At 40.3% G+C, this 25,697-nt stretch overlaps 1 protein-coding gene across 1 annotated transcript; it reads right to left on the bottom strand.

Moving 5' to 3' along the window:
* Positions 1-16,616: 16,616 nt before the first annotated feature.
* LOC135526994 (5-hydroxytryptamine receptor 1D-like) lies at positions 16,617-17,795 on the bottom strand. The gene has a single exon (XM_064955666.1). It carries the CDS (start codon positions 17,793-17,795, stop codon positions 16,617-16,619), a length of 1,179 nt encoding a protein of 392 aa, XP_064811738.1.
* Between the last annotated feature and the right edge of the window lie 7,902 nt (positions 17,796-25,697).

Here is a 25,697-nt window from a genome sequence, read left to right as displayed (position 1 = left end):
GAAATAATACCATGCTATTGTTTGAGGAGAGTGCACAGTTTTGAACATGAAAAGTTATTAATAAAGAAATTAGGCACATTTGGGCAGTCTTGATACAACATTTTGAACAGAAATGCAATGGTTCGTTGGATCAGTCAAAACATTTGCACATACACTGCTGCCATCTAGTGACCAAAATCTAAATTGCACCTGGGGTGAAATAATACATTATGGTCTTTCTCTTGCATTTCAAAGATGATTGTACAAAAAAAAGACAGTTGTTTTGTTTCTTTGCATTATCATTTACCAGATCTAATGTGTTATTCTCCTACATTCCTTTCACATTTCTACAATTTTCAAAGTGTTTCCTTTCAAATGGTACCAAGAATATGCATATCCTTGTTTCAGGGCCTGAGCTACAGGCAGTTAGATTTGGGTATGTCATTTTAGGTGAAAATTTAAAAAAAGGGTCCGATTCTTAAGAGGTTTTTAACAACATACGTCAGTCTCTCCTGGCTCAAAGTAGAGGAGATATTGACTGCATTACAACTGGTCTTTGTGAGAGCTATTGACGTATTGAAGTACCAAACTGTCTGTTCAATCAGTTAACACACAGCTCAGACACCATTACATACCCCTCAAGACATGCTACCTCTAAATGCACAGTAGGAAATAGAGCCATGACTACATGGAACTCTCTCCAACCTCCAGTAACTCAAGCTAGCAATAAAATCAGATTTAAAAAAACATAAAACACCTCACGGCACAATGCGGACTGAGAAGAAACACACAGATACACACCCACACATTATTCTTAGTAATGTAATATTGTGAAATGGTAATGTAGTAGTGGAGCAATGTACATTTGTATGAAGCACAATGTTTTGTACGGTGTGTTGTTTTATTTCTGTTTGGACAAGTAGCTGCTGCCTTGGCAACAGCTAATGGGGATCTTAATAAATTAAAAAATGCACATTTTGCCACCTGAGAACTAAAAGGGAATTCCACTCTCTAGGTGACCCTTGCCTTTACACGAACCACCTACACCCACCTCTGTGGGACTTGTTTCTGACATTGTCTCCGACATTTTCCATCCCACTGTCAGGGTTAAATTATTTATTTAAACATGATTTTCCTTTTAGCATGTCATGACTCTGACAGAGTGGTTTATGGACATGGCGAGTTACGGACATATTAAACACTCCAATACAAACCAGGGTGTTAGGAAGAGATCTGAAAAACATGGATTGCTGCAACCCCCCCTCCCCCCTCCCCTCCACACAGCAAGTGTCTTATATACTTGTTTTCTTAATTTGTTTGTAAAGCACTGATGAAGGCATACGGCTGAAATGTATGCTTCGTTCCTTTTTATTTTTATATAGCACCTTGCACTTTTTGTATTCTTTCGAGCATGGATTAAATGAATGATATTATATTTGCATCTCGGCCTCCTTGGGTTGTTCCTTTTCATGGTTTTGAGTGCGAGTACTTTTTGAACTATCCAGATATTGTCTCTCTCACGCCCCTGCCATCTTTCATTCTAGCCTGAGCGCAAACCCTCATACTGGCTTTCTACATTCATTATAATCCACATAATAATTCCCGCATTTCCCGTTACTGCAGGATTATTTTCCTGTTGCAGCAAACTGGCTCAAATGAAGATTCCACATTTGTAGCCGTGCACATGACCAAGCCTAAACGGAAACAATTCTATTTAATCTTTGTAATCCTCTTCACTAAGGCATGGTGAATCAATTAGTCATTATGACAACTCTCCACATACTGGTTGAGTCAATGTTTCAATGGCATTTGTCAACATATTTTTATGTGGAATTTACATGGAAAACACATTTTGATTTACAAAACCTCATCGACCAGTACTGTTTTTATCTAATTTCAACCAGCGTTGCAAACAATGAAAGGCAGAGTGGTTTATATATATTTCCACACTGAGGTTGGAATAATACTGTGAAATTGTGAAAATTATGATAATGCCCATTTAGTGTAAATGCTGTTTGAAAAGGCAGTCTGAAATTTCAGCCTGTTGTGGTGGGATGGAGTTTTGGCCTGCCTCCTGAAATCACCAGGTGGTAAAATACAAATATGAAAGAGTTCCAAACCTCTCTCCCAATAAAAGCTAGTTTTCAGTTTTCCCTCCAAAGAAAGTCCTAGCTAAATTCTTGCTTGAGAAATTTCTCTTTGCTAAAAAGCTACATGTATTCATTATTATTATTTTTTTTAACCATTTTGATTGAAACAATCACAGTAATGTATTTAATTGTTACTCAGGAATGATTTGATATTGAGATTAAAATGGCTGCATTGGATCTTTAAATACAATGAATAACCTGACTAACAGGTTATTACATCATTCTAATTGCGACATAATCATCAGAACTATGGATACGTGTTGATCAGGTTGAAATTTCCACATAGCAATGTAACAAATATTTTTCACCCTATATTCAATTGCGTGGTTGGAATTATGTTGAATTTCATACTTGATGAGACATATTTTATTTGACCTTGTTTCAATGTTGATGGTATGGTAAATGGTAAAATGGTATGTTTGAATCAATGTAATTTTTTTCAAATTCATGCCATCAACCTGTCACGCCCTGGTCTATATTTATTATGTTATCTTCATTTATTGGGTCAGGCCAGGGTGTGACATGGGTTTATTTGTAGTGTGTTTTGTCTTGGGGTTGTGTGGGGTGTATAGATTAGTCTATGGCTGCCTGAGGCGGTTCTCAATCAGAGTCAGGTGATTATCGTTGTCTCTGATTGGGAACCATATTTAGGTAGCCTGGGTTTCACTGTGTGTTTGTGGGTGATTGTTCCTGTCTCTGTGGTTGTTGCACCAGTCAGGGCTGTTTCGGTTTTCGACGTTTGTTGTTTTGTATTGTTCGTGTTTTCTTCAACATTAAAGATGTATCTCACGAACCACGCTGCATTTTGGTCCGATCCTTGTTCCACCTCTTCGTCAGAGGAGGGGTTAGAAGAAACCCGTTACACAACCTAAATAAAGAGGTATATTGAAATAAAATGTGAAGCCACAGTCCAATGATTGCTGCCTGAACAGTGACTCTTACTGGTAACCCTCCTAATGAGGGTTAATGCACTTCAGTGAGAACAAGTCTATCATCCAGATGCCGACCTACCTTAGCTTTGGAAATGAGCTGTGTTCCGTCTCAGCTGAGCTATCATGTCAGCACATTTAGACATTGATCACTCAAATAACATTGAAAGGTTGAAAATAACTACTCTAATATTTCTTTAAAAAGCTGTATGTGAAAGTAAATTCAGGGTGATTTGGGGTTTATGTAGGCTACATTGGCATCTGAGTAGCACAAAGGACAACATAATTTCAACTTGGTTGATTGGATCTTGGGAAGTTGGATCTTTGGAAGTAGTCTAGAAGTAGTTATCATTAGCCCTATAAATAGGATGCCAAATTCGTAATATTAATAATAAACTTTTACCTTTGGATATTGTCTCTTATATATTCTGAGTGTATAAAACATTAGGAATACCTGCTCTTTCCATGACAGGCTGACCAGGTGAATCCAGGTGAAAGCTATGATCCCTTATTGATGTCACTTGTTAAACCACTTCAAATAGTGTAGATGGATTGGAGGAGACAGGTTATAGAATGATTTTTAAGCCTTGAGACAATTGAGATTGATTGTGTCTGTGCCATTCAGAGGGTGTCTTTGAATGGGGTATGGTCAGTGGCGACCCGTCGTTCAGGGAAGGTGAGGTCCACCTGTTTTGAGCCCTACCTGTTTAGCTAAAAATAAAAAAATAAATTATATTTTTATTATAATTGGCCTATTATGCATGTTATTTTGGCATTAATTCGTGTTGTATATCAGTTTTCAAACAATGTTTAAAAAACCCCACATACAAACATGTTCTCTTGAGTAAGGTGGCTTCAAAATGCAGGTGTTTCAGCCTCGCTCAGTGCTTTCTGTTTACACAACAAGTTGAAAATAGCAAATTCAACAATGAGTGCTTTTCGGTGGAGAAGGTGTGTAGTCCAAGTCTGGGTTTAAGGATTTAAAACATCTGTCAGAAAGGGACTCTTTCCCAAGCTTAAAAGGATAAACATTCACACGCAACAACATGGGCCAGAAAAGTTTAAATGCATAAATAAAGTTTGATTTGATTTATTGCTATTCTTGAACTTAGATTTTCCGTTGAAATGGAGATGGAGAATCCAACATATCAAGCATTAATTTGTAGACAAACTGGATATTGAATTGGAACACTAACAAATAAACATTTGAATGAGTATCTTCTGCTTGGACAGTATACTGTACAAACATTAATTATTTATTAAAATGTAGATTACATTTGAAATTAACCAACCATCCTTCATACAAAAGTCAAATGTATTAGTAATATCATGAATTTGCATCCTATTTATAGAGCTAATGATATCTACTTCTAAACTTACAATGATTCAATAAAACCTGGATGAATGATATTGTTAGGGTTTATTCATTATTCCTTGTCATTCATTGGCTCATTTGGTGAAATTAGCATTCAGATAATTAACTTTAATTAAATAATTCAAAACCTTTATTAATGCAATTGCAGACAGAAGTTGACAGGAACATAGAACGCATGTTTCCGAGTAAGTTCTGCAAAATAGAAAAGTCCCAAGTTATTTTATTAAGCCCGAAGTCCAGCCCTAGTGATGTCATTGCATACGTTATTACCTATTACCTACTCATCATACCAAGCCCATGCATACACAGCTATACAAACTTGCAAGAGAGATACAACAGTTCCAGTGTTTTCTAAGGGCTAAACAGTAAATGTCCACTCCCCAAGTTGATTTATAGTGGAATGTCTGACTAGCCTCTTATCTCTTACACTCCCCTGAAGAGTTCTGTCTCAGTCACACATTTTTAGACCGTTTCTCTATGAGGCAGAGACTCAAAAATAAATTGTGGAACAATATTACACCTCTATAATGAATATAAATATTGTTAATCTGTAATCTAGGACCCTATAATACAACATAATTAATAATTAATTAATACAACATAAGCATAATCAATTATTATAATACATCAAACATTTGGTACAGCTCCTATCATGACCCCAAGGTGAACCCTTGACAATATTAAAATTAGTTACACGTTGAAATGTTAGTGACCTTTGGGATAATCTGATGTCAAAGTAGCCTACACATAAACCCAATCTCACTCTGAATCTACTTTCACACACAAGCTTGGGTAAGAAAAGTTAGGAGTTACATTCAATGTTATTTAGGTTGTCTGAATGTATTGACATGATAGCTCAGCTGTAACGAACACAGCTTGTTTCCAAAGCGAAGCAGGGTACATACACTGAGTGCCCTGTTGTACGTGGAATGAGGAAGAGCTCGGTTTTGTTTGTTTGGAAAGTTCTTGGTAGCTACCTAGCTTATGTTGGATCCCACGATGCATTGGCATCAGTTACTGGGACTGCTTATATCTTTTCAGTGATCCTGCCAACCAAAGACGGGTCTGAGGAGCTATTTGGCATTGCAGCTATAGTAGCTGCTAGCTAGCTGGACACCCAGCTCGCGAGGTGTTCTTGAACGCAGCCCGCGACGCAATTAGCCATTGTGGCTGGGACCGTGGATTGTCCCGGGTTTGTGGCTGTCTAGATCCCTGTTGTTTTCAATTTTCACCTTGCCCTGCCCTGTCTGGAACGGCAAGGAGTAACAGCCTAACATACATTGCTAGCTACCATGACAAAGACCAAAGCCGGCGGGAGTACCGTTGACAGTGCCAGTGGTGTCTCTTTATCAAACATGAAGTATCTTTTAACCTGTTTGAGATAGGGGGCAGCATTTTCACTTTGGATGAATAGCGTGCCCAGAGTGAACTGCCGCCTACACTGTCCCAGATGCTAATATATGCATATTATTATTAGTATTGGATAGAAAACACTCTGAAGTTTCTAAAACTGTTTGAATAATGTCTGTGAGTATAACAGAACTCATATGGCAGGCAAAAACCTGAGAAAATCCAACCAGGAAGAGGGAAATCTGAGGTTTGTAGTTTTTCAAAGTTTGGCCTACCGAATACACAGTGTCTATGTAGTCAAGTTACACTTCCTACGACTTCCACTATATGTCAACCGTCTTTAGAAACTGGTTTGAGGATTCTACTATAAAGGAGGGGCTCATGAGACCTGTTTGAGTCAGTGGTCTGGCAGAGTGTCTCAGGCCCTTGACACGCGCTTGCGACAGAGTTAGCTCTCGTTTCAGTGCTTTTCTTCAGACATAGGAATTCTCCGGTTGGAAGCTTATTGGTGATTTATGTTAAAAACATCCTAAAGATTGATTCCATGCATCGTTAGACTTTCTACGACCTGTAATGGAACTTTTCAAGTTTTTGTCTGGATGAAGTGCTCGCGCCTCATGAAGATGGATTACTGGGCTGAACACGCTAACAACAAGTAGCTATTTGGACATAAATGATGGACTTTATGGAACAAATCAGTCATTTATTGTCGAACTGGGATTCCTGGGAGTGCCTTCTGATGAAGATCATCAAAATTAAGTGAATATTTATAGTGTTATTTCTAACTCCTGTTGACTCCAACATGGCAGATATTTCTTTGGCTGGATTGGGCTTTGAGTGCCGTTCTCAGATTATGCTTTTTCCTTAAAGTAAAAAAAAAATCTGATACATCAGTTGAATTAACCTCTAGCGTCGAGCAATCCCGTATCCGGGAGCTTAATCATAGCCCCAAGCTCATTAGCATAACGCAATGTTAACTATTCATGAAAATCGCAAATGAAATGAAATAAATATATTGGCTCACAAGCTTAGCCTTTTGTTAACAACACAACACATCTCAGATTTTCAAAATATGCTTTTCAACCATAGCTACACCAGCATTTGTGTAAGAGTATTGATAGCTAGCATAGCATTAAGCCTAGTATTCAGCAGGCAACATTTTCACAAAAACAAGAAAAGCATTCAAATAAAATCATTTACCTTTGAAGAACTTCAGATGTTTTCAATGAGGAGACTCTCAGTTAGATAGAAAATGTTCAGTTTTTCCAAAAAGATTATTTGTGGAGGAGAAATCGCTCCGTTTTGTTCATCACATTTGGCTAAGAAAAACCCCGACCCCATTACAACGCCAAACTTTTTCCAAATTAACTACATAATATCGACAGAAACATGGCAAACGTTGTTTAGAATCAATCCTCAAGGTGTTTTTCACATATCTATTCGATGATAAATCATTCGTGGTAGTTGCCTTTCTCCTCTGAACCTAATGGAAAAGTGGACGCAGCTGGAGATTGCGCAATAATTTCGACGGAGGACCCCAAGCGGACACCTGGTAAATGTAGTCTCTTATGGTCAATCTTCCAATGATATGCCTACAAATACGTCACAATGCTGCAGACACCTTGGGGAAACGACAGAAAGTATAGGCTCATTCACAGCCATAGAAGGAGACATTGGAACACAGCGCATTCAAAATCTGGGGCATTTCCTGTATGAAATTTCATCTTGGTTTCACCTGTAACATTAGTTCTGGGGCACTCACAGACAATATCTTTGCAGTTTTGGAAAAGTCAGAGTGTTTTCTTTCCAAAGCTGTCAATTATATGTGTAGTCGAGCATCTTTTCGTGACAAAATATCTTGTTTAAAACGGGAACGTTTTTTTTATCCAAAAATTAAAAGAGCGCCCCCTATATCGAAGAAGTTAATAAGGAGAAGTCTATCTTTAATTCTGTGAATAACACTTGTATCTTTTATCAATGTTTATTATGAGTATTTCTGCAAAATCACACGATGATTTGGAATCAAAACATTACTGCACTTAACGCGTCAAAGTAAACTGAGATTTTTGGATATAAATATGCACATTATCGAACAAAACATACATGTATTTTGTAACATGATGTCCTATGAGTGTCATCTGATGAAGATCATCAAAGTTGAGTGATTAATTGTATCTATATTTCTGCTTTTTGTGACTCCTATCTTTGGCCTGAAAAATGGCTGTGTTTTTTTGACTTGGCTATGACCGAACATAATCATATGTTGTGCTTTCGCTGTAAAGCATTTTTGGAATCTGACACAATGGGTAGATTCACTTTTTATGGCTGTAGGGGCAGTATTGAGTAGCTTGGATGAAAGGTGCTCATATCAAATGGCCAGCTCCTCAGTCATAGTTGCTAATAGTTGCATATTATTATTGGTATTGGATAGAAAACACTCTGATGTTTCTAAAACTGTTTGAATTATGTCTGTGAGTATAACAGAACTCATATAGCAGGCAAAAACCTGAGAAATTTCACTTCCCGTTTTTCTGGAGGTGGCAGATTTTCAACCAAGGTCTAATTGAAATTACAGCGAGATATGGATGAGTTTTCACTTCCTATGCCTTCCACTAGATGTCAGCAGTCAATAGAACTTTGTCTGATGACTCTAATGTGAAGGGGGTCGATTGACACGGGAATTAGTCACCACAGCCATGAGTGGACCATGCTTTCACCAGGCACGTTCACAGATGAAGGACCTGCGTTCCATTGCTCATCTGAAGTCATTCTAATTCTCCGTTTGGAACGTTTGTGGCAAACCTCTTCAAGGTTAGGAGCGTTTGTCACAAACTAAGTGGTAAACTGTCACCAAATCACCCAAGAATGAGAGTTCTTTCGAACAGGACAGTACCTGTGTGTTTGTTTCTCCGTCCTGGTCCACCCAGACCGTAGGCGAGGTCAAGGATAGCAGGGTTCGGTACACGAATCGGGTTCTCGGTAGGTCCAGGTCCAAACGCCAAGAGGTAAGTCCAAAACAGTCCAACTCATACACGGTAAATCCAGCCAATCTCTATTGTCTCTTTCTCTATTGTTCATAGATCCTTCCAGCACTCTCCTCTCCTCTTCCTGGTTTTTCTTGACCCTTTATCTGTGGGTTGGCTCCACCTTCTGAGGATTCCCCTTGCTTCTGGGACTTGTAGTTTTGGTGGTCGGCCATTTTGTGACCTGTAGTTCTGACAGGGATGGCCATTTTAGTGATCGGGCAGAGCCCGTTTATTAGTTCTGCTCTCACATATCTGCCATTTACCACTCGACCCCCTTCTTTGCCACACGTTATTCAAGATATATGTAAACAACATTCTAAAGATTGATTCAGTACATCGTTTGACATGTTTCTACTGACTGTTACGGAACTTTTGGACATTTCATCACGTTATAGTGGACGCGCTTTGTGACTTTGGAATTGTTGACCAAACGCGCTAACCAAAGTAGCTAATTGGACATAAATAATGGACATTTTCTAACAAATCAAGCATTTATTGTGGACCTGGGATTTCTAGGACTGCATTCTGATGAAGTTCATCAAAGCTAAGGATACATTTATCATGTATTTTCTGGTTTCTGTTGACTCCAACATGGAGGCTAATTTGGCTACTGTTCTGACCGCCGTCTCAGATTATTGCATGCGTTGCTTTTTCCGTAAACCTTTTTTGAAATCTGACACAGCGGTTGCATTAAAGAGAGGTATATCTATAATTCCATGTGTATAACTTGTATTATCATCTACATTTATGATGAGTATTTCTGTTGAAACGATGTGGCTATGCAAAATCACTTGAAGTTTTTGGAACTAGTGAATCTAACGTGCCAATGTAAACTCAGATATTTTGATATAAATATGAACTTTATCAAACAAAACATGCATGTATTGTGTAACATGAAGTCCTATGAGTGTCATCTGATGAAGATAATTCAAGGTTAGTGATCAATTTAATCTTAATTTCTGGTTTTTGTGAATGCTATATTTTGCTGGAAAATGGCTGTGCTTATTGTGGTTTGGTGGAGACCTAACATAATCGTTTGTAGTGCTTTCGCTGAAAATCAGACACTTTGGTGGGATTAACAACGAGAATAGTTAAAAAAAATTGTAATTATGAGATTTCTGTGGTTTGAATTTGGCGCCCTCTATTTTCACTGGTAGTTGTCATATCTATCCCGATATCGGGATTGCAGCCATAATAGGTTTTAACAAGATGTTTATCTTTCATTTGCTGTATTGGACTTGTTAATGTGTGAAAGTTACATATTTCCCAAAAATATTTTTGAATTTCGCTTGCTGCCTTTTCAGCGGAATGTCGACGAGGGGTTCCGCTAGCGGAACGCTTGCCCTAGAAAGGTTAAACAAAACAAAAAGAGTCCTACAAGCAGTTGTTACAACAACAAGAAAATAGCTTCAAGAAGAAAGGACGACCTGACCAGAGAGGTCCAGGACCTGAAGAACAGTTTGCAGTTATCCCAGGGTCAGCTCGATGAGTTGAAACAGGAGAATGGCAAGATGACAGCAATCTGTAAGTCAATGAGAGAGGACATCAGTTCTGTGTGTGAATCCATGATAACAATGACAGTCTGATTGATCTATCTTGAGAGACAGTCAAGGCAAAACAACACGGTTGTGGACGGAATTGCAGAATCTCCACATGAGACCTGGATGGAGCCTGAGGACAAAGTGACATCAGATAACATTCATATATTGGCCATTTCTGAGACTCACTTAGATAATTAATTTGATGATACATCAGTAGCAATACAAGGATGTAACATTTATAGAAGAGACAAAAATGCTTATGGGAGAGGTGTTGCTGTATATATTCATTCATATCCCTGTAATGCTTGGAGAAGATCTTATGTCAAGTGTTATTGAAGTGTTGTGGTTGCAGGTCCACTTGGCATATCTAAAGCCTTTTCTTTTGGGGTGTTTCTATAGGCCAGCAAGTGCTAACAGTCAGTATCTAAATAATATGGGTGAAATGGTTGATAGTGTATGTGGTGTAAGAGAGGTCTACTGTCTCGGGGACCTGAATTGTGACTGGTGTCATCAAGCTGTCCTCTCAAGAGGAAACTTCGTACTGTAACCAGTGCCTGTAATCTGGTTCAGGTTATAAATCAACCTACCAGGGTGTTTACAAACACTACAGGAACAAGATCATCCACATGAATCGATCACATTTTTACTAACACTGTAGAACTTTGTTCCAAAGCTACAGTATATCCGTAACAATTGGATACAGTGATCACAATATAGTGTCTATATCCAGGAAAGCCACATTTCCAACAGCTGTGCCTAAAATAGTGTATAAGAGATCAAACAAAAGATTTTGCTGTGACTCTAATGTGGATGATGTTAAAAATATTTGTTGGTCTGATGAGGAGCATCCAGACGCTGCACTTGATGAATTTATGAAATTGCTGCTTCCAGTTATTGATAAACATGCACCTGTTAAGAAACTGACTGTTAGAACTGTTCAGGCTCCATGGATTGAAAAACTGTATGGTTGAAAGAGATGGGGCAAAAGGAGTGGCTACTAAGTCTGGCTGCACATCTGACTGTTTTACTTACTGCAAATTGAGAAATTATGTGACTAAACTCAACAAAAAGAAGAAGAAACTGTATTATGAAGCCAAGATCAATAAAATAAAGAATGATGGAAAAAAAACTTGGGAGCACTTTAAATTAAATTATGGGCAGAAAGACAAATTCAACTCCATCATTCATTGAATCAGATGGCTTATTCATCACAAAACCATTTGATGTTGCCAATTATTTTAATTATTATTTCATTGGCAACGTGGGCAAACTTAAACAGGAAATGCCCATGACTAACAGTGAGCAATTATATTCATGCATAGAAAAAAAAATAATGAAAGGAAAGCAGTGCAAGTCTGAATTTTGTAAAGTTAGTGTGGGAGAGGTGGAAAACTGTTGTTTAAGATCAATAATGACAAACCTCCAGGCATTGACAACTTAGATGGAAAGCTACTGAGGATGGTAACTGACTCTATAGCCACTCCTATCTGTCATATCTTTAAATCTGAGCCTAGATGAAAGTCTTTGTCCTCAGGCCTGGAGGGAAGCCAAAGTAATTCCGCTACCCAAGAGTGGTAAAGCGGCCTGTATTGGTTCTAACAGCAGGCCTATAAGCTTGCTGCCAGCTCTTAGCAAACTGTAGGAGTAAATTGTGTTTGACCAAATACAATTTTATTTCTCTGTAAACAAATTAACCACATACTTTCAGCATGCTTATAAGAACGGCACTCAACATGTACTGCACTAACACCAATGACTGATGATTGGTTGAAAGAAATTGATAATAAGAAGATTGTGGGAGCTGTACGGTTAGATTTCAGTGCAGCCTTTGATATTATTGACCATAACCTGTTGTTGAAAAACTTAAGTGCTATGGCTTTTCAACCTCTTCCATATCATGAATTCGGAACTATCTATCTAATAGAAGAAAGGGTTTTCTTTAATAGATGTGTCTCTAATGTCAAACATGTAAAGTGTGGTGTACCACAGGGCAGCTCTCTAGGCCCTCTACTCTTTTCTATTTTTTTTACCAATGACCTGCCACTGGCATTAAACAAAGCATGCGTGTCCATGTATGCTGATGATTCAACCAAGTTCCCAAATCTAGAACAAATTATTGCATGGAATTTCCTTCCATCTCATATTGCTCCAATAAACAGCAACCCTGATTTAAAAAAATAAACAGATAAAGCAACACATCCTGGCACAATGCCTCTCCCCTATTTGACCTAGATAGTGTCAGGTTTTGGCCAGGGTTGTTCCGGTTTTGGTCACTAGATGCCCCCATTGTGCTTTTTGACCCTTTTGTTTTCCCTTGTTCCCAGTTATTATTTGCACCTGTGCCTCGTTTCCCTTGATTGTATTTAAACCCTTAGTTTTCCTCAGTTCTTTGCTCTGTGTTTGAATGTTGCCACCCAGCCCCAGTGATGCTGTGAACATTTGTTGCTCCAGTTGGACTCGCTTGTGGTACTCTGTTTTTGTTCTTGTTTATTTATTTTTGAGGCTTTATCTTTTGAGGCTTTTTCTGCTGTATCTACCAACTTGTGGATTTACTTTTTTGCCTTGGATCACCTTTGTTCTCTTGGAATTACTTTTGACGTTGTGGATTTATATTTTTGCCTGAAGATCTTTCCTTTTACTTTATTAAAACACTGTCTCAAGTACTGCTGTGTCTGCCTCATCTTCTAGGTTCTAATGACTATTCATGGCTCAGTTTGCTACGGGACTGTTTCTCACACCGGAGACCCGGGTTTGTAACCGGGTCCTGACAGATAGTTTGTGTGTATGCATTGATATGTAGGCTACGTATGCCTTTTTTAAATGTATGTAGTTCTGTCCTTGAGTGGTTCTTGTCTAATGATGTTCTGTATTATGTCATTCTGTATTACGTTTCATGTTTGGTGTGGACCCCAGGAAGAGTAGCTGCTGCATTTGTAACAGCTAATGGGATCCTAATAAAATACCAAAACTAATATTGAGTTGCATCCACTTTTGTCCTTTTGCCGTCAATTCGTCAGGGCATGGACTCCACACGGTGTCAAGTGTTCCCCCTGGCTTATTTTGACTCCAATGCTTCCCACAGTTGTGTCAAGTTTGCTGGATGTCCTTTGGGTGGTGGACCATTCTTGATACACACTGGAGTGTGAAAAATCCAGCAGCATTACAGTTCTTGACACACTCAAAGGCACTTAAATCTTTTGTCTTTCCCATTCACCCTCTCAATGGCACATATACACAATCCATGTCTTAAGGCTTAATAAAAATAATTAACTTGTCTCCTCCCCTTCATCTACAATGACTTAAGTGACATCAATAAGGGATCATAGCTTTTACCTGGTCAGTCTGTCTACACCCAGTGTAGAGGTAGGCATCTGGATGGTAGACTTGTTCTCATCGACGCTCATTACCCCTCCTATACCAATAGGAGTCACAGGCAGGAACCATTGGACTGTGGCTTCACATTTTATTTCAATATACTGTACCTCTCTATTTAGGTTCATGGCATGACATTGAAACAATTTCACTGATTCAAACATATCATTTGAATATCAACATTGAAAGAAGGTCAAATAATAGGTAAAATATAAAATTCGAAATAATTTCAACCAATAGATAATGACTATAGGATGAAATTTTTTTCAATGCAATTAAAAGATTTTCAACATATGCATAGTTCTGATTGAAATTACTTTGATGTAACAACCTGTTACTTTAAGTCATTGTAAATTGAAGTTAACTTAATTTCAATGTTTACTATGCTGGTTAAAAATATGAAAACAGTAGTGATTGACTTTTTCCCACATAGATTCCCCGTCACAAACGGCTGACAAATGAGATTGAAACAACGTTGACTCAACCACTGTGTGCCCAGTGGGTTTACAGTAGCTTATGCAGATTCATTTGTTGCCAAGGAACAGGACGTAATTCATTTTTAGGTTCAATCCAAAGGTAAATGCTGTCTCCTACATAGAGAAGTCAGGCTCCTCGAATGTGGATAATGTTTAAAGTTGAATCAGTTGGATACAATAAGCTGATGCCACAGGTGAAAAATAAGTCCACATTTCATTCACTGCAACTCCCCCTCCCCACACATCATTACACCTAGAGCAACTTGACAACTCCTACACATAAACAAATGCAGCCACATAGAGAGACACAGTAAGACTGAATCTTTATATACGTATTTCTCTATTGTACTGTACCACAGACGTGTTAAGGAAGATCGGCCTCTGTATGTGACACTTCTGTAACATTTTACCATGTCTTTCCCAGTCCAATGGGGCCTTATAATCCACTGCTCAATTATAATCCACGTATTAATTACCTTATGTCTTTCATCCAAAGAAGGACCAGTTCTTATTCTTTAGAGACTTGTTCATTTGTCTCAAACATGTATGATAAGTCTGTTCCTTTGGGGTCTGTAATATCCCAACCCAAACCCTCATTTATAATGAGTTTCATAGTCCATTTTTCTTTATGCATGCATACATTTCTAGTAAGGAAATATCTGAAAGATGTATTGCACTTCATAAGCATGTCAATGAAGTTCCAATGTACAACAAATGTACAGAGACCAAACACAATGAGCATGTGTTTACAACATGAACAAATGCCACAGTACAGAGTTTATATGAATAGACCATATATTCCCATACCGGTATTTACTAAGAATTGCGAGAGACCCATTTCGATATCCACATTTTTCCGCGACCCCATCCTGTAAAAAAAAGTGATGTAATCAATGGCTAATGTTTACTTTTTTAATTGGGTATATGACAGTTATTACAAATCAGTCTAATAGTACTTTGACAGTATTTCATGCTGAAGGAAGTATGGTTTGAAGTGACTGAAATGCATCAGAAAGGTATTGGGAAGTTCAGAAGATAATCAGGCAACCGTTTAGTATGATCTTCTATGTAGAAAAGAAGTTCAATAACCATGTTTTGATCCAACCATTTCATGCAGATTAATTAACTGATGCATGAAAAAAATCAAAACGGGCAGAAGGAAACATGAATTGCCTGTATAATTGTATAAATGCTGACAGACAATTTTTTCATTAGACATGATGGGATATTTTTGTGTGGGTAAAATTAATTATGAGAAAAATGAATGTGGAAACGCCTTTATGTACAACTATTGATATACTGTAATAACCATCATCACTCTATGTTGTGTGGTCCGCCCATTATGACTTGGGAAATCATGCAGTTTATTAAATAAGATTAAATAAATTATGATGAACTTCACAGGGAGGTGAATGTGCAAGGTGATGAGTTTGATGCTCCTTTTCAATAAATATTGAAAGTCATATTCTTGTGACATGATGATCGATGGTTGGCTTCCGTTTGACAAAAACAACCTTATTTAGGCTACTTATGTATTGATTTTTACCTGACTTTTTTCTCTCACTCTGTTCGCGATGCGCAATGCAGAGAACACCGGGGATAAGAATTCTCATTTAATTACCATAGTGAATTATTTTAATGTTTGTTTGTGTCAATTAATCACATACGGGATGCGTTGCCAATTGGCGATTTCACAAGAAAATAAAACGTCATTCATTAGTACAAATAATCTCGCCCTTATCCATAATAATCTCAATGTAGGTAGCCTACCTGCACTGTATCTGCGAACTGTTGGCTACAGCGCATGTGCCAAAACCAGAGAGGGCACATTTGCAATATAACGCAAAACCATCAGTTGAGTTGAAAATGTGATGGAAACCCATTTAACTTGTACTTTTAATTTGGTACATGGGGATTGAACGGCAAAAGTTACTTTTATGTGCACTACGTCATCATGCACATCGTTTTATCCTCAACAATTCAGTTTGATGGCGCATATTGTTTTAGGCAGATTTGAGAATATTCGCATGAAAATCTGTTACAAATTGGATGGAAAACTAGCGAATGATGTGCTTTTCTCCACAGTCTGACTTAGTACCTGGTCTTGTCCACTCTGTTCTAATGAGGCTTGTGGGCATTGTAGAGGGACACCGAAGACGCATACATGTTCCTGAGTCTTATCTTTCAGTGACGGGATCATAATATTTTGTAGTTTATACCCCCCCCCCAAAAAAAAATAGAACCACATAAAAAAATTAGAACCACATTAATTACAACTGACGTAATCCCTGTTTTATGAACCAAGCACAATTATTTATTTTTTTCTTCAGAGTTTCTCTCGCAATCCCATTTTCAAATCAGGAGACCCCACGTTTGGGAAACGCTGATATATTTTGTATGTACAATACTTGCATTCCCTTAGTAGCATCTCTTGAACTTGATGAGTTTGTGGAAGGCCAGTTTGAACTCGTCATTGAAGGCAGTGTAGATAACGGGATTGATGAGCGAGTTTAGGTAGCCAAGCCAGGTGAACACGTCGAAGAGCACTGGGTGGAACCAGCATTCTTTGCAGATGGCCAGTACCAGGGTGACCACGAAAAAGGGTAGCCAACACACGATGAAGGCTCCCAGGATGATGCCTAGCGTCTTGGTGGCCTTCTTCTCCCGAGCGGTGCACAGACGTTTCCTCTCCAGCACACTGTCAGCCAACTTCACCGTCACGCAGTTATTGAAGAGAGGCGACCCACCACTACTTCCTCCACCTCCGTTTACTGCCACTCCTCCCGTGTTGCCTCCCCCTCCGGGGTGCAGGTGGCCCTCTTGGTTGGAGGCGGAGTTGATGGAGCAAATGGAGGAGCCGGCCGACGTCTGGATGAGCTGGGCCGTGGTGAAACGCTTGCCGCACGACACTGGTGTCTTAAAGATGCGTGAGCGGGCTGCCACGTAGATCCGGCCGTAGAGGATGATCAGCAAAACAGTGGGAACGTAGAACGCCCCGAAGGTGGAGTAGAGCGTGTAGGAGATCTGATCCGTGTTCACTATGCACTCCATCACCTCCTCGTTGGCCTTGGCCTGCCTCCAGAAGAGCGGCGGCATGGAGATGGAGATGGAGATCACCCATACCACCGTTATCATCAGGCCCGCTCGACGCATTGTCCGACGCTTGGAGTACTCCAGGGCGTCAGTGATGGCCCAGTAGCGGTCCAGCGCGATGACGCACAGGTGCAGGATGGAGGCAGTGCAGAAGGTGATGTCCGATGACAGCCAGATGTCGCAGACAATCTGCCCCAGGGCCCAGGTCTTACTCACTGTGTACAAGATACTGATAGGCATGACCAGGATGGACACCAGCAGGTCTGTCACAGCCAGCGAGCCAATCAGAAAGTTGGCTGGCGTGTGTAGCTTCCGAGTCAGGAATATGGTTGCGATGACAAAGGCATTGGACAGCACGGTGGCCAGGGTGACGATTGCCAGGATGGCTGACAGGAAGATCTGGAGCCCCAGGAGAGTGGCTTTGTCCCATAGTGCCTCTGTGGGTTCAGAGCTCTCCGTGGCGTTGGTGAAGAACGGATCAATGGAGCTATTATCCTGATCCATCTTGCCTTTTCCTTTGTTCAAGGTCTAGATGTGCCACATGACCACAATCAAATCAGGGCCTATGCTTTCCTTTGTCTTCTCGGCATAGTGCGAGGGCTGCATTGATGGGTGTCACTGTTGGTTGTCACACGTATCCATGGGACCTGATGGATCCTTTATCCATAATTTCATTCTTGGAGATACACTGGGTTCTGAGACAAAATCTCCAAAATTGAGATTTACAAAAAAGGTGATTGCTATTTAGTTTCATATTAGAGCTTTTGATTATGCTCGTACAATTTCAATGCATAACCAATAAAGCCATTATAGTTGCTGAATCACTGTCCATTTCAGCAGACACACTAATATTGGTTTGATTCGGCCATCTGGCTGAGGGACAGTAGACACTGATTTGTATTCTGCTTGTCTCATCAAACTCTGTTTTCTCTCTCGCCCAAGCTCTTATCTCCACTCCAGCCAGGCCGAGCACAACACCTCAGACCCTGACTTCCTATCAACTGCTGCTTTCATGGTCTCCTCCTGTTTCAATAACTCTCAGTGGGTAAAATCTACACTGAAAGATAATGGTGATACACAGGGTTGTCTCACTCTGTACTCATTTTAAGCTGAACCAGGGTTCATTTAATTTGCGCTCAGCTCCAAAGCCTGGGCAGTCCAGTCTTGTTGATATTGAGGGTTAACTAGAATGTTAACATGATCCACATCAAGGGGGGAAAAGTCTGCTTCACTTCTTCATTCCAAATGTTTTTGGCTTGGCCTTAGAAATTCACCACTCAATTTGATAAAGAACAAGGCATTTGCAGATTCCCAGTTGGATGAAGCACAGAATGTGCAAATATTGATTTTTGATGTGTGTTCACTGTTTTCCTGTCAAAGCTTTGTTGGTCAGTTAAGCATTCAGGTGTGATGTCCAGATGGGAAGTAACAGTACTGCACAGCTTCTGTTCTGGTTTTGCTTCCCGAAAGTCCAAGCTTCAATTGAAGCATGACAACCTTAGAAGGGGAAAGATAGAGAAGGAAAGTGTGCATTAGAAGTACATACGAGTCACCATTTCAAACCGCCAACAATCCCACCTACATAAAATATCCTACATGCAGTGCATGCACATAAGAATGAACAATATGTGAGCTCGACCTCTGGCATCTCATGCTATGAGGCATATTTTTACCTCAACCCTTATGTTCAGCCATTACATACATGCAAGATTGTTAATACAATATTAAAGGGGAGTGGAAACAGTAGGCTTTAGAACACCAGCTAACTGTACCTGTAAATCACCATATTGGCATTGTTGTATAACCGGAAGGAGAGTTTTGGAATTCCAGAATTTACTCAGACCATGACCTCTGCATGCATTTAATGAGCAATATTTGCTGGTGTCAACCCATATCTGAAAACATGATACATATTTTGAAAGCTGAGAAACAGCCCTTTCAAATGATATAACATACAATAGCACGGCATCAATCAAATGGTAATCAGTCGCGAGAAACACCTGTGAAAATGTGTACTGTATCTTAAACAAAAATCTGTTATTTTCCCCAAACTGCCTTTTACACAACATCCTAATGAAGGTGGAGAAAAAACTTAAGAGCATGTTTCATCTTCTTTATGTTGTAAGGATTGATCATCTGAAATCAGAATAGTAATACCCTTTACAGTGAATGAGTTACAGCTGTTTTATTTTCTGGAAATTTATGGAATATTCTGTGATCAAACATTTTCTCATATACATAGTATATTAAACGCATACAGTACCAGTCAAAAGTTTGGACACACCTATTCATTCAAGTGTTTTTATTTGTACTATTTGCTACATTGTAGAATAATAGTGAAGACATCAAAACTATGAAATAACACATGGAATCCTGTAGTAACCAAAAAAGTGTTAAACAAATCAAAATATATTTAAAATGTGAGATTCTACAAAGTAGCCCCCCTTTGCCTTGATGATAGCTTTGCACACTCGTGGCATTCTCTCAACCAGCTTCATGAGTAATGGTTTTCCAACACTCTTGAAGGAGTTCCCCCATATACTGAGCACTTGTTGGCTGCTTTTCCTTCACTCTGCAGTTAAACTCATCCCAAACCATCTCAATTGGGTTGAGGTCAGGTGATTGTGGAGGCCAGGTCATCTGATACAGCACTCCATCACTCTCCTTGGTCAAATAGCCCTTACACAGCCTGGATGTGTGCTTTGGGTCATTGGCCTTTTGAAAAACAAATGATAGTCCCAGTAAGTGCAAACCAGCTGGGATGGCGCATCGCTGCAGAATGCTGTGGTGACCATGCCAGTTAAGTGTGCCTTGAATTCTAAATAAAACACACAGTGTCACCAGAAAAGCACCCCCATACCATCACACCTCCTTCTGCATGCTTCACGGTGGGAACTACACATGCGGAGATCCTCCATTCACCTACTCTGTGTCTCACAAAGACACGGCGGTTGGAACCAAAAATCCAATTTGGACTCAGACCAAAGGACAGATATCCACCAGTGTAATATGCACTGCTTGTGTTTCTTGGCCAAGCAAGTCTCTTCTTATTATTGGTGTCCTTTAGTCGAGGTTTCTTTGCAGCAATTCAACGATTTACACAGTCTCCTCTAAACAGTTGATGTTGAGATGTGTCTGTTACATGAACTCTCAGGAGCATTTATTTGGGCTGCTATCTGAGGTGCAGTTAACTCTAATGAACTTATCCTCTGCAGCAGAGGTAACTCTAGGTCTTGACATGTTCCGGATGAACTGACCTCCATGTCTTGAAGTAATGATGGACCGTCATTTCTCTTTGCTTATTTGAGCTGTTCTTGCCATAATATGGACTTGGTCTTTTACCGAATAGGGCTATCTTCTGTATACCACCCCTACCTTGTCACAACACAACTGATTGGCTCAAACACATTAAGAAGGAAAGAAAATCCACAAATTAACTTTTAACATGGCATACACGTGCCAAGAGTGTGCAAAGCTGTCATCAAGGTATAGGGTGGCTACCTTGAGGATTCTCAAAAATAAAATGTATTTTGATTTGTTTAACACTTTTTTGGTTACTACATGATTCCATGTTTTATTTTATAGTTTTGATGCCTTCACTATTATTCTGCAATGTAGAAAATAGTAAGAATAATGAAAAACCTTTGAATGAGTAGGTATGTCCAAACTTTTGACTGCTACTGTATATGCACCAAAACATATTACACACAACCTAAAACAATGTTTATCCCTTACAATGCATAACTGCTCGCCCTTGCATTTAGGCGCGACACAAATCAATATTACTATCTTTCCTGTAAAGCCAACAATTTCTACAGTAGTCCTCCAGTACGTTGAAGTTCACCTAGGTTCATCTAGGCTGTGAGAGTGTGTGATTGTCTGCAGCCTCAGCAGCATGTTGTCCAGTCTCACCAGCCCCTGCCTGTCCTTGTCACCATGGGGACAGCTTCTATTGACTGCCTGGTCTCTGTCTATTGATTGCCTCCTCATGAAGGTCTGAGAGATGACAGTGCACCACTGTCCTATAAAAACCATAGACCTAATTTACATACTGTATAGGCCCAATAGTACACTGAACAAAAATGTAAAGTGTAACGTTTTGGTCCCATGTTTCATGATCTGAAATAAAAAAATCCCACAAATGTTCCATACATTTATCTCAAATGTTGTGCACAAATGTGTTAATATCCCTGTTCGTGAGCATTTCTACTTTGCCAAGATAATCCGCCCACCTGACAGATGTGGATATCAAGAAACTTCTCAGGGATAGGGGGCAGTATTTGGAAGTTCAGATGACTGAGGTGCCCAAAGTAAAATGCCTGTTACTCAGGCTCAGTAGCTAGGATATGCATATAATTGGTAGTATTGGATAGAAAACGTTTCTAAAACTGTTAAAACAATGTGTGTGAGTATAACAGAACTGATATGGCAGGCGAAAACCCGAGGAGAATCCATTTTGATTTTTTTTGTTGAGGTCACCACCCATTGAAATGGCTGTCTATGGGAAAATCAAAGGAAATCCTCCCAGATTGCAGTTCCTATGGCTTCCAATAGATCAGTTATTAGAAAGAGTTTCAGGCTTGTTTTTTGAAAACATTTCTAGTATTTGTCATTTTTCTAGGTGGCTCTCATTTTGACTGTAGTCTTGTGGCACGCGTGGATAAGGGAGCGCACTTCGTTATTTATCTCCGGAAATGAACATACTATTCTCCATCTTAAATTGTATCATTTATTTACATATTGGGGTACCTGAGGATTGATTAGAAACGTTGTTTGACTTGTTTGGATGAAGTTTGTTGGTAACTTTTGGGATTCCTTTGTATGCATTTTGAATGAGGGGAACAGCTGGATGACTGAATCAAGCGCGCTATCTTAACTGACTTTTTTGGGATATAAAAAAGGACTTTATCGAACAAAACTACCATTTGTTATGTAGCTGGGACCCTTGGGATTGCAAACAGAGGAAGATATTCAAAGATAAGTGATTTATTTTATCGCTATTTCTGACTTTCGTGACGCCTCTGCTGGTTTGGAAAATGGTTTTAATGCTTTTGTATGCGTGGCGCTGTCCTCAGATAATCGTATGATATGCTTTTGCCATAAAGCCTTTTTGAAATCTGACAAAGCGGCTGGAATAAAAAGAAGTTAAGCTTTTAAATGATGTAAGACACTTGTATTTTCATGAATGTTTAATATTATGATTTTTGTATTTTGAATTTCGCGCTCTGCAATTTCACCGGATGTTGTCGAGGTGTGCTGCTAGCGGCACGTCTAGCCCAAAGAGGTTTTAAACAGCATGATAATTACACAGGTGCACCTTGTTCTGGGGACAATAAACGGCTGAGGGGTATTTATGTCTGTAATAAAGCCATTTTGTGGGGAAAAAATGATATAAAATCCATATATTAGGGCCTAATGAATTTATTTTCATTGACCGATTTCATTATATGCACTGTACTTCAGTAATATCTTTGAAATGTTGCATGTTGTGTTTATAAAATGCATCATTGAGCCTGAGCTTTCAAAAGCCATTATCTAGCTGGTTTAGTTATCATCATGAGGGTTAGGCTTTTAATTCTTGCAATCAACAGCCAGCAGACTTCACTACTATTTTTTTGGAATCATATCCCAGATAAACATACACCTCATGAGATATATATCTAGGCAGCTAGCTAATATTTCTAGCTATGGGGATCATAGTTAGATTAGCTTCATTTTACTGGGAAAATAGCAACCCTGCCACAGCCCTCTCTGTCTGGCGAGCTAGCTACATATTGAATCACTAGCCAGTCGTTTTAGCTCCAAATTACAACTGGCTTACTATTTTTAGGAATCATATCTCAGATATAACCGATAGCTACCAAATTAGATATCTAGCTATGTAGTAATCTAGCTAGCTAATAATTATATGGGTACCATGCATTTTAATGGTAAAATAGAAATTCTGGGGCAGCCCTCTCGTCTTGCTGGCAAAAATCTGAAATTGTTTGTCACAAAAATATTTTGTCACTTCAAGATTAGACTACTGCTATGCTTTACTTTCCAGCTACACGGATAAGGCACTAAATAAACTTCAGTTAGTGCTAAATACGGCTGCTAGAATCTTGACTAGAACCCCCAAATGTGATCAGATTACTCCAGTTCTAGCCTCTCAACACTATCAAGGTTTTGCTGCTAACCTACAAAGTATTACATGGACTTGCTCCTACCTATCCCTCTGATTTGGTCCTGCTGTACATGCCTACATGTACAGTGTGTTAGGACCCGGTTTCGAACCTGGGTCTCCGGAGTGAGAAACAGTCACTTAACCAACTGAGCCACGAATAGTCAGCAGAACCCAGAAGATGAGGCAGACACAGCAGTACTTAAGACGGTGTATTTAATAAAGAAAAAATCCTAAAATACAAAAAATGGCAAATCCAAAAGGTGGTAGGAAAAAACACAAAAAGACCTCAAAAGAAACTCACCAAAAAATAAACAAAAACAAAAAAACAGAATACCACAAGAACTTCACCGGAATCGACAAGAGCACACAGAACACTAGGGCAGGGTGCTAACATACAAACACAGAGCACAGAACTGAGGGAAACAAAGGGTTTAAATACAATCAGGGGAAACGAGACACAGGTGCAAACAATAATGGGGATCAAGGGAAAAACACAGGGACAAAAAGCACAATGGGGACATCTACTGACAAAAACCCGGAACAACCCTGGCCAAATCCTGACAGAATCCCCCCTAGGAACGGCTCCTGACGTTCCTACCAGCTCTCTCAGGGTGGAGGACCCTGAACTGACGAATGAGGTCAGGGTCCAGGATGTCTTTGGCAGGAACCCAGGAGCGCTCCTCAGGACCGTAGCCTTCCCAGTCCACCAGATACTGCCAGGACCGCTGCACCCGGCGGGAATCCAGTATCCGGTGGACGGTATAAGCCGGCTGGCCTCCAATGACACGAGGCGGAGGGGGAGGTCTGTCTGCCGGGACAAGGGGAGAAAAAACAACAGGTTTTAACAATGACACGTGAAATGTGGGATTAATCTTAAGGGATCTGGGTAAGTGTAGGCGATAAGAAACTGGGTTAACTCTCCTGGCAACCTTGAAGGGACCGATGTATTTTGGGACAGCTTGCGAGACTCCACCCGTAGAGGTAAGTCTCTTGTGGAAAGCCAGACTCTCTGGCCGGGGCGCAGGGTAGGCCCGGGACGGCGACGTCTGTTGGCTTGTTGTTGATACCTCTGTGAGGAACGCATCAGATTAAGACGGGTCTTCCTCCACATAAGCCGACAGCGTCTGACGAACCTCAAGGCTGAAGGCACTCTGACTTCTGCCTCCTGGTCCGGGAACAATGGAGGAGCATAGCCAAACTGACACTCGTGCGGGGACATACCAGTGGAGGAGGAGCGCAAGGTGTTGTGCGCGTATTCGGCCCAAACAATAAAGGATGACCATGTGGACGGGTTGTCACGAGTCATACATCGGAGGGTGGTTTCCAGCTCTTGATTCATCCTCTCTGTTTGGCCGTTGGACTCCGGATGGTACCCTGAAGATAGACTGGCAGAAGCCCCCATGAGTTGGCAGAAGGCCTTCCAAAACCTTGAGGCGAACTGGGGACCTCTGTCAGAAACCACATCTTGAGGAATGCCGAAGACTCGGAACACATGATTAATTACCAACTCAGCCGTTTCCTTGGCAGAAGGTAACTTAGTCAGAGGGACGAACCTGGCCGCCTTTGAAAACCTGTCGATTATGACTAGGATAGTAGTATTGCCATGGGATGGAGGAAGTCCAGTAATAAAGTCCAATGAGATATGGGACCAGGGTCTGTGGGGAACAGGTAAAGGGTGAAGGAGTCCTTGAGGGCGGAGGTGAGAAGATTTGCCCTGGCAGCACACGGGGCAGGCATTGACGAAAGTGGCAACGTCTTCTCTTATGGTAGGCCACCAGAACTTACGCTGGATGAACTCCAAGGTGCGACCTACGCCCGGATGACAGGTGAGGCGAGAGGAGTGCCCCCACAGAAGGACCTGAGTCCTCACTGCCTTGGGGACAAACAACCGATTGGCAGGGCCTCCTTTAGGGTCCGGTTCGCTAGCTTGAGCACGTCTCACAGTATCCTCAACTTGCCACGAGATCGGAGCCACAATCTTAGCAGCAGGAAGGACAGGCATGTCCGTGTCATCTCGAATGGCAGGAGCGTAGACTCGGGACAGGGCATCCGGTTTGAGATTCTTCGACCCGGGCCGATAGGTGAGGATAAACTGGAATCGATTGAAGAAAAGAGACCATCTAGCTTGTCTAGAGTTCAATCGCTTCGCCTGCTGGATATACTCCAGATTTTTGTGGTCCGTAAGCACTTGAAACGGGTGAGAAGCCCCCTCGAGCCAGTGTCTCCATTCCTTCAATGCC

Source organism: Oncorhynchus masou, chromosome 32 (assembly GCF_036934945.1).
Source record: "Oncorhynchus masou masou isolate Uvic2021 chromosome 32, UVic_Omas_1.1, whole genome shotgun sequence".
Taxonomy (NCBI): Eukaryota; Metazoa; Chordata; class Actinopteri; order Salmoniformes; family Salmonidae; genus Oncorhynchus; species Oncorhynchus masou.
This window is presented reverse-complemented; position numbering and strand designations above follow the sequence as displayed.

What these genes read in the sequence shown, in the direction of transcription:
- LOC135526994 (XM_064955666.1), bottom strand. Translation starts at nt 17,795, where the DNA reads ATGGATCAGGATAATAGCTCCATTGATCCGTTCTTCACCAACGCCACG.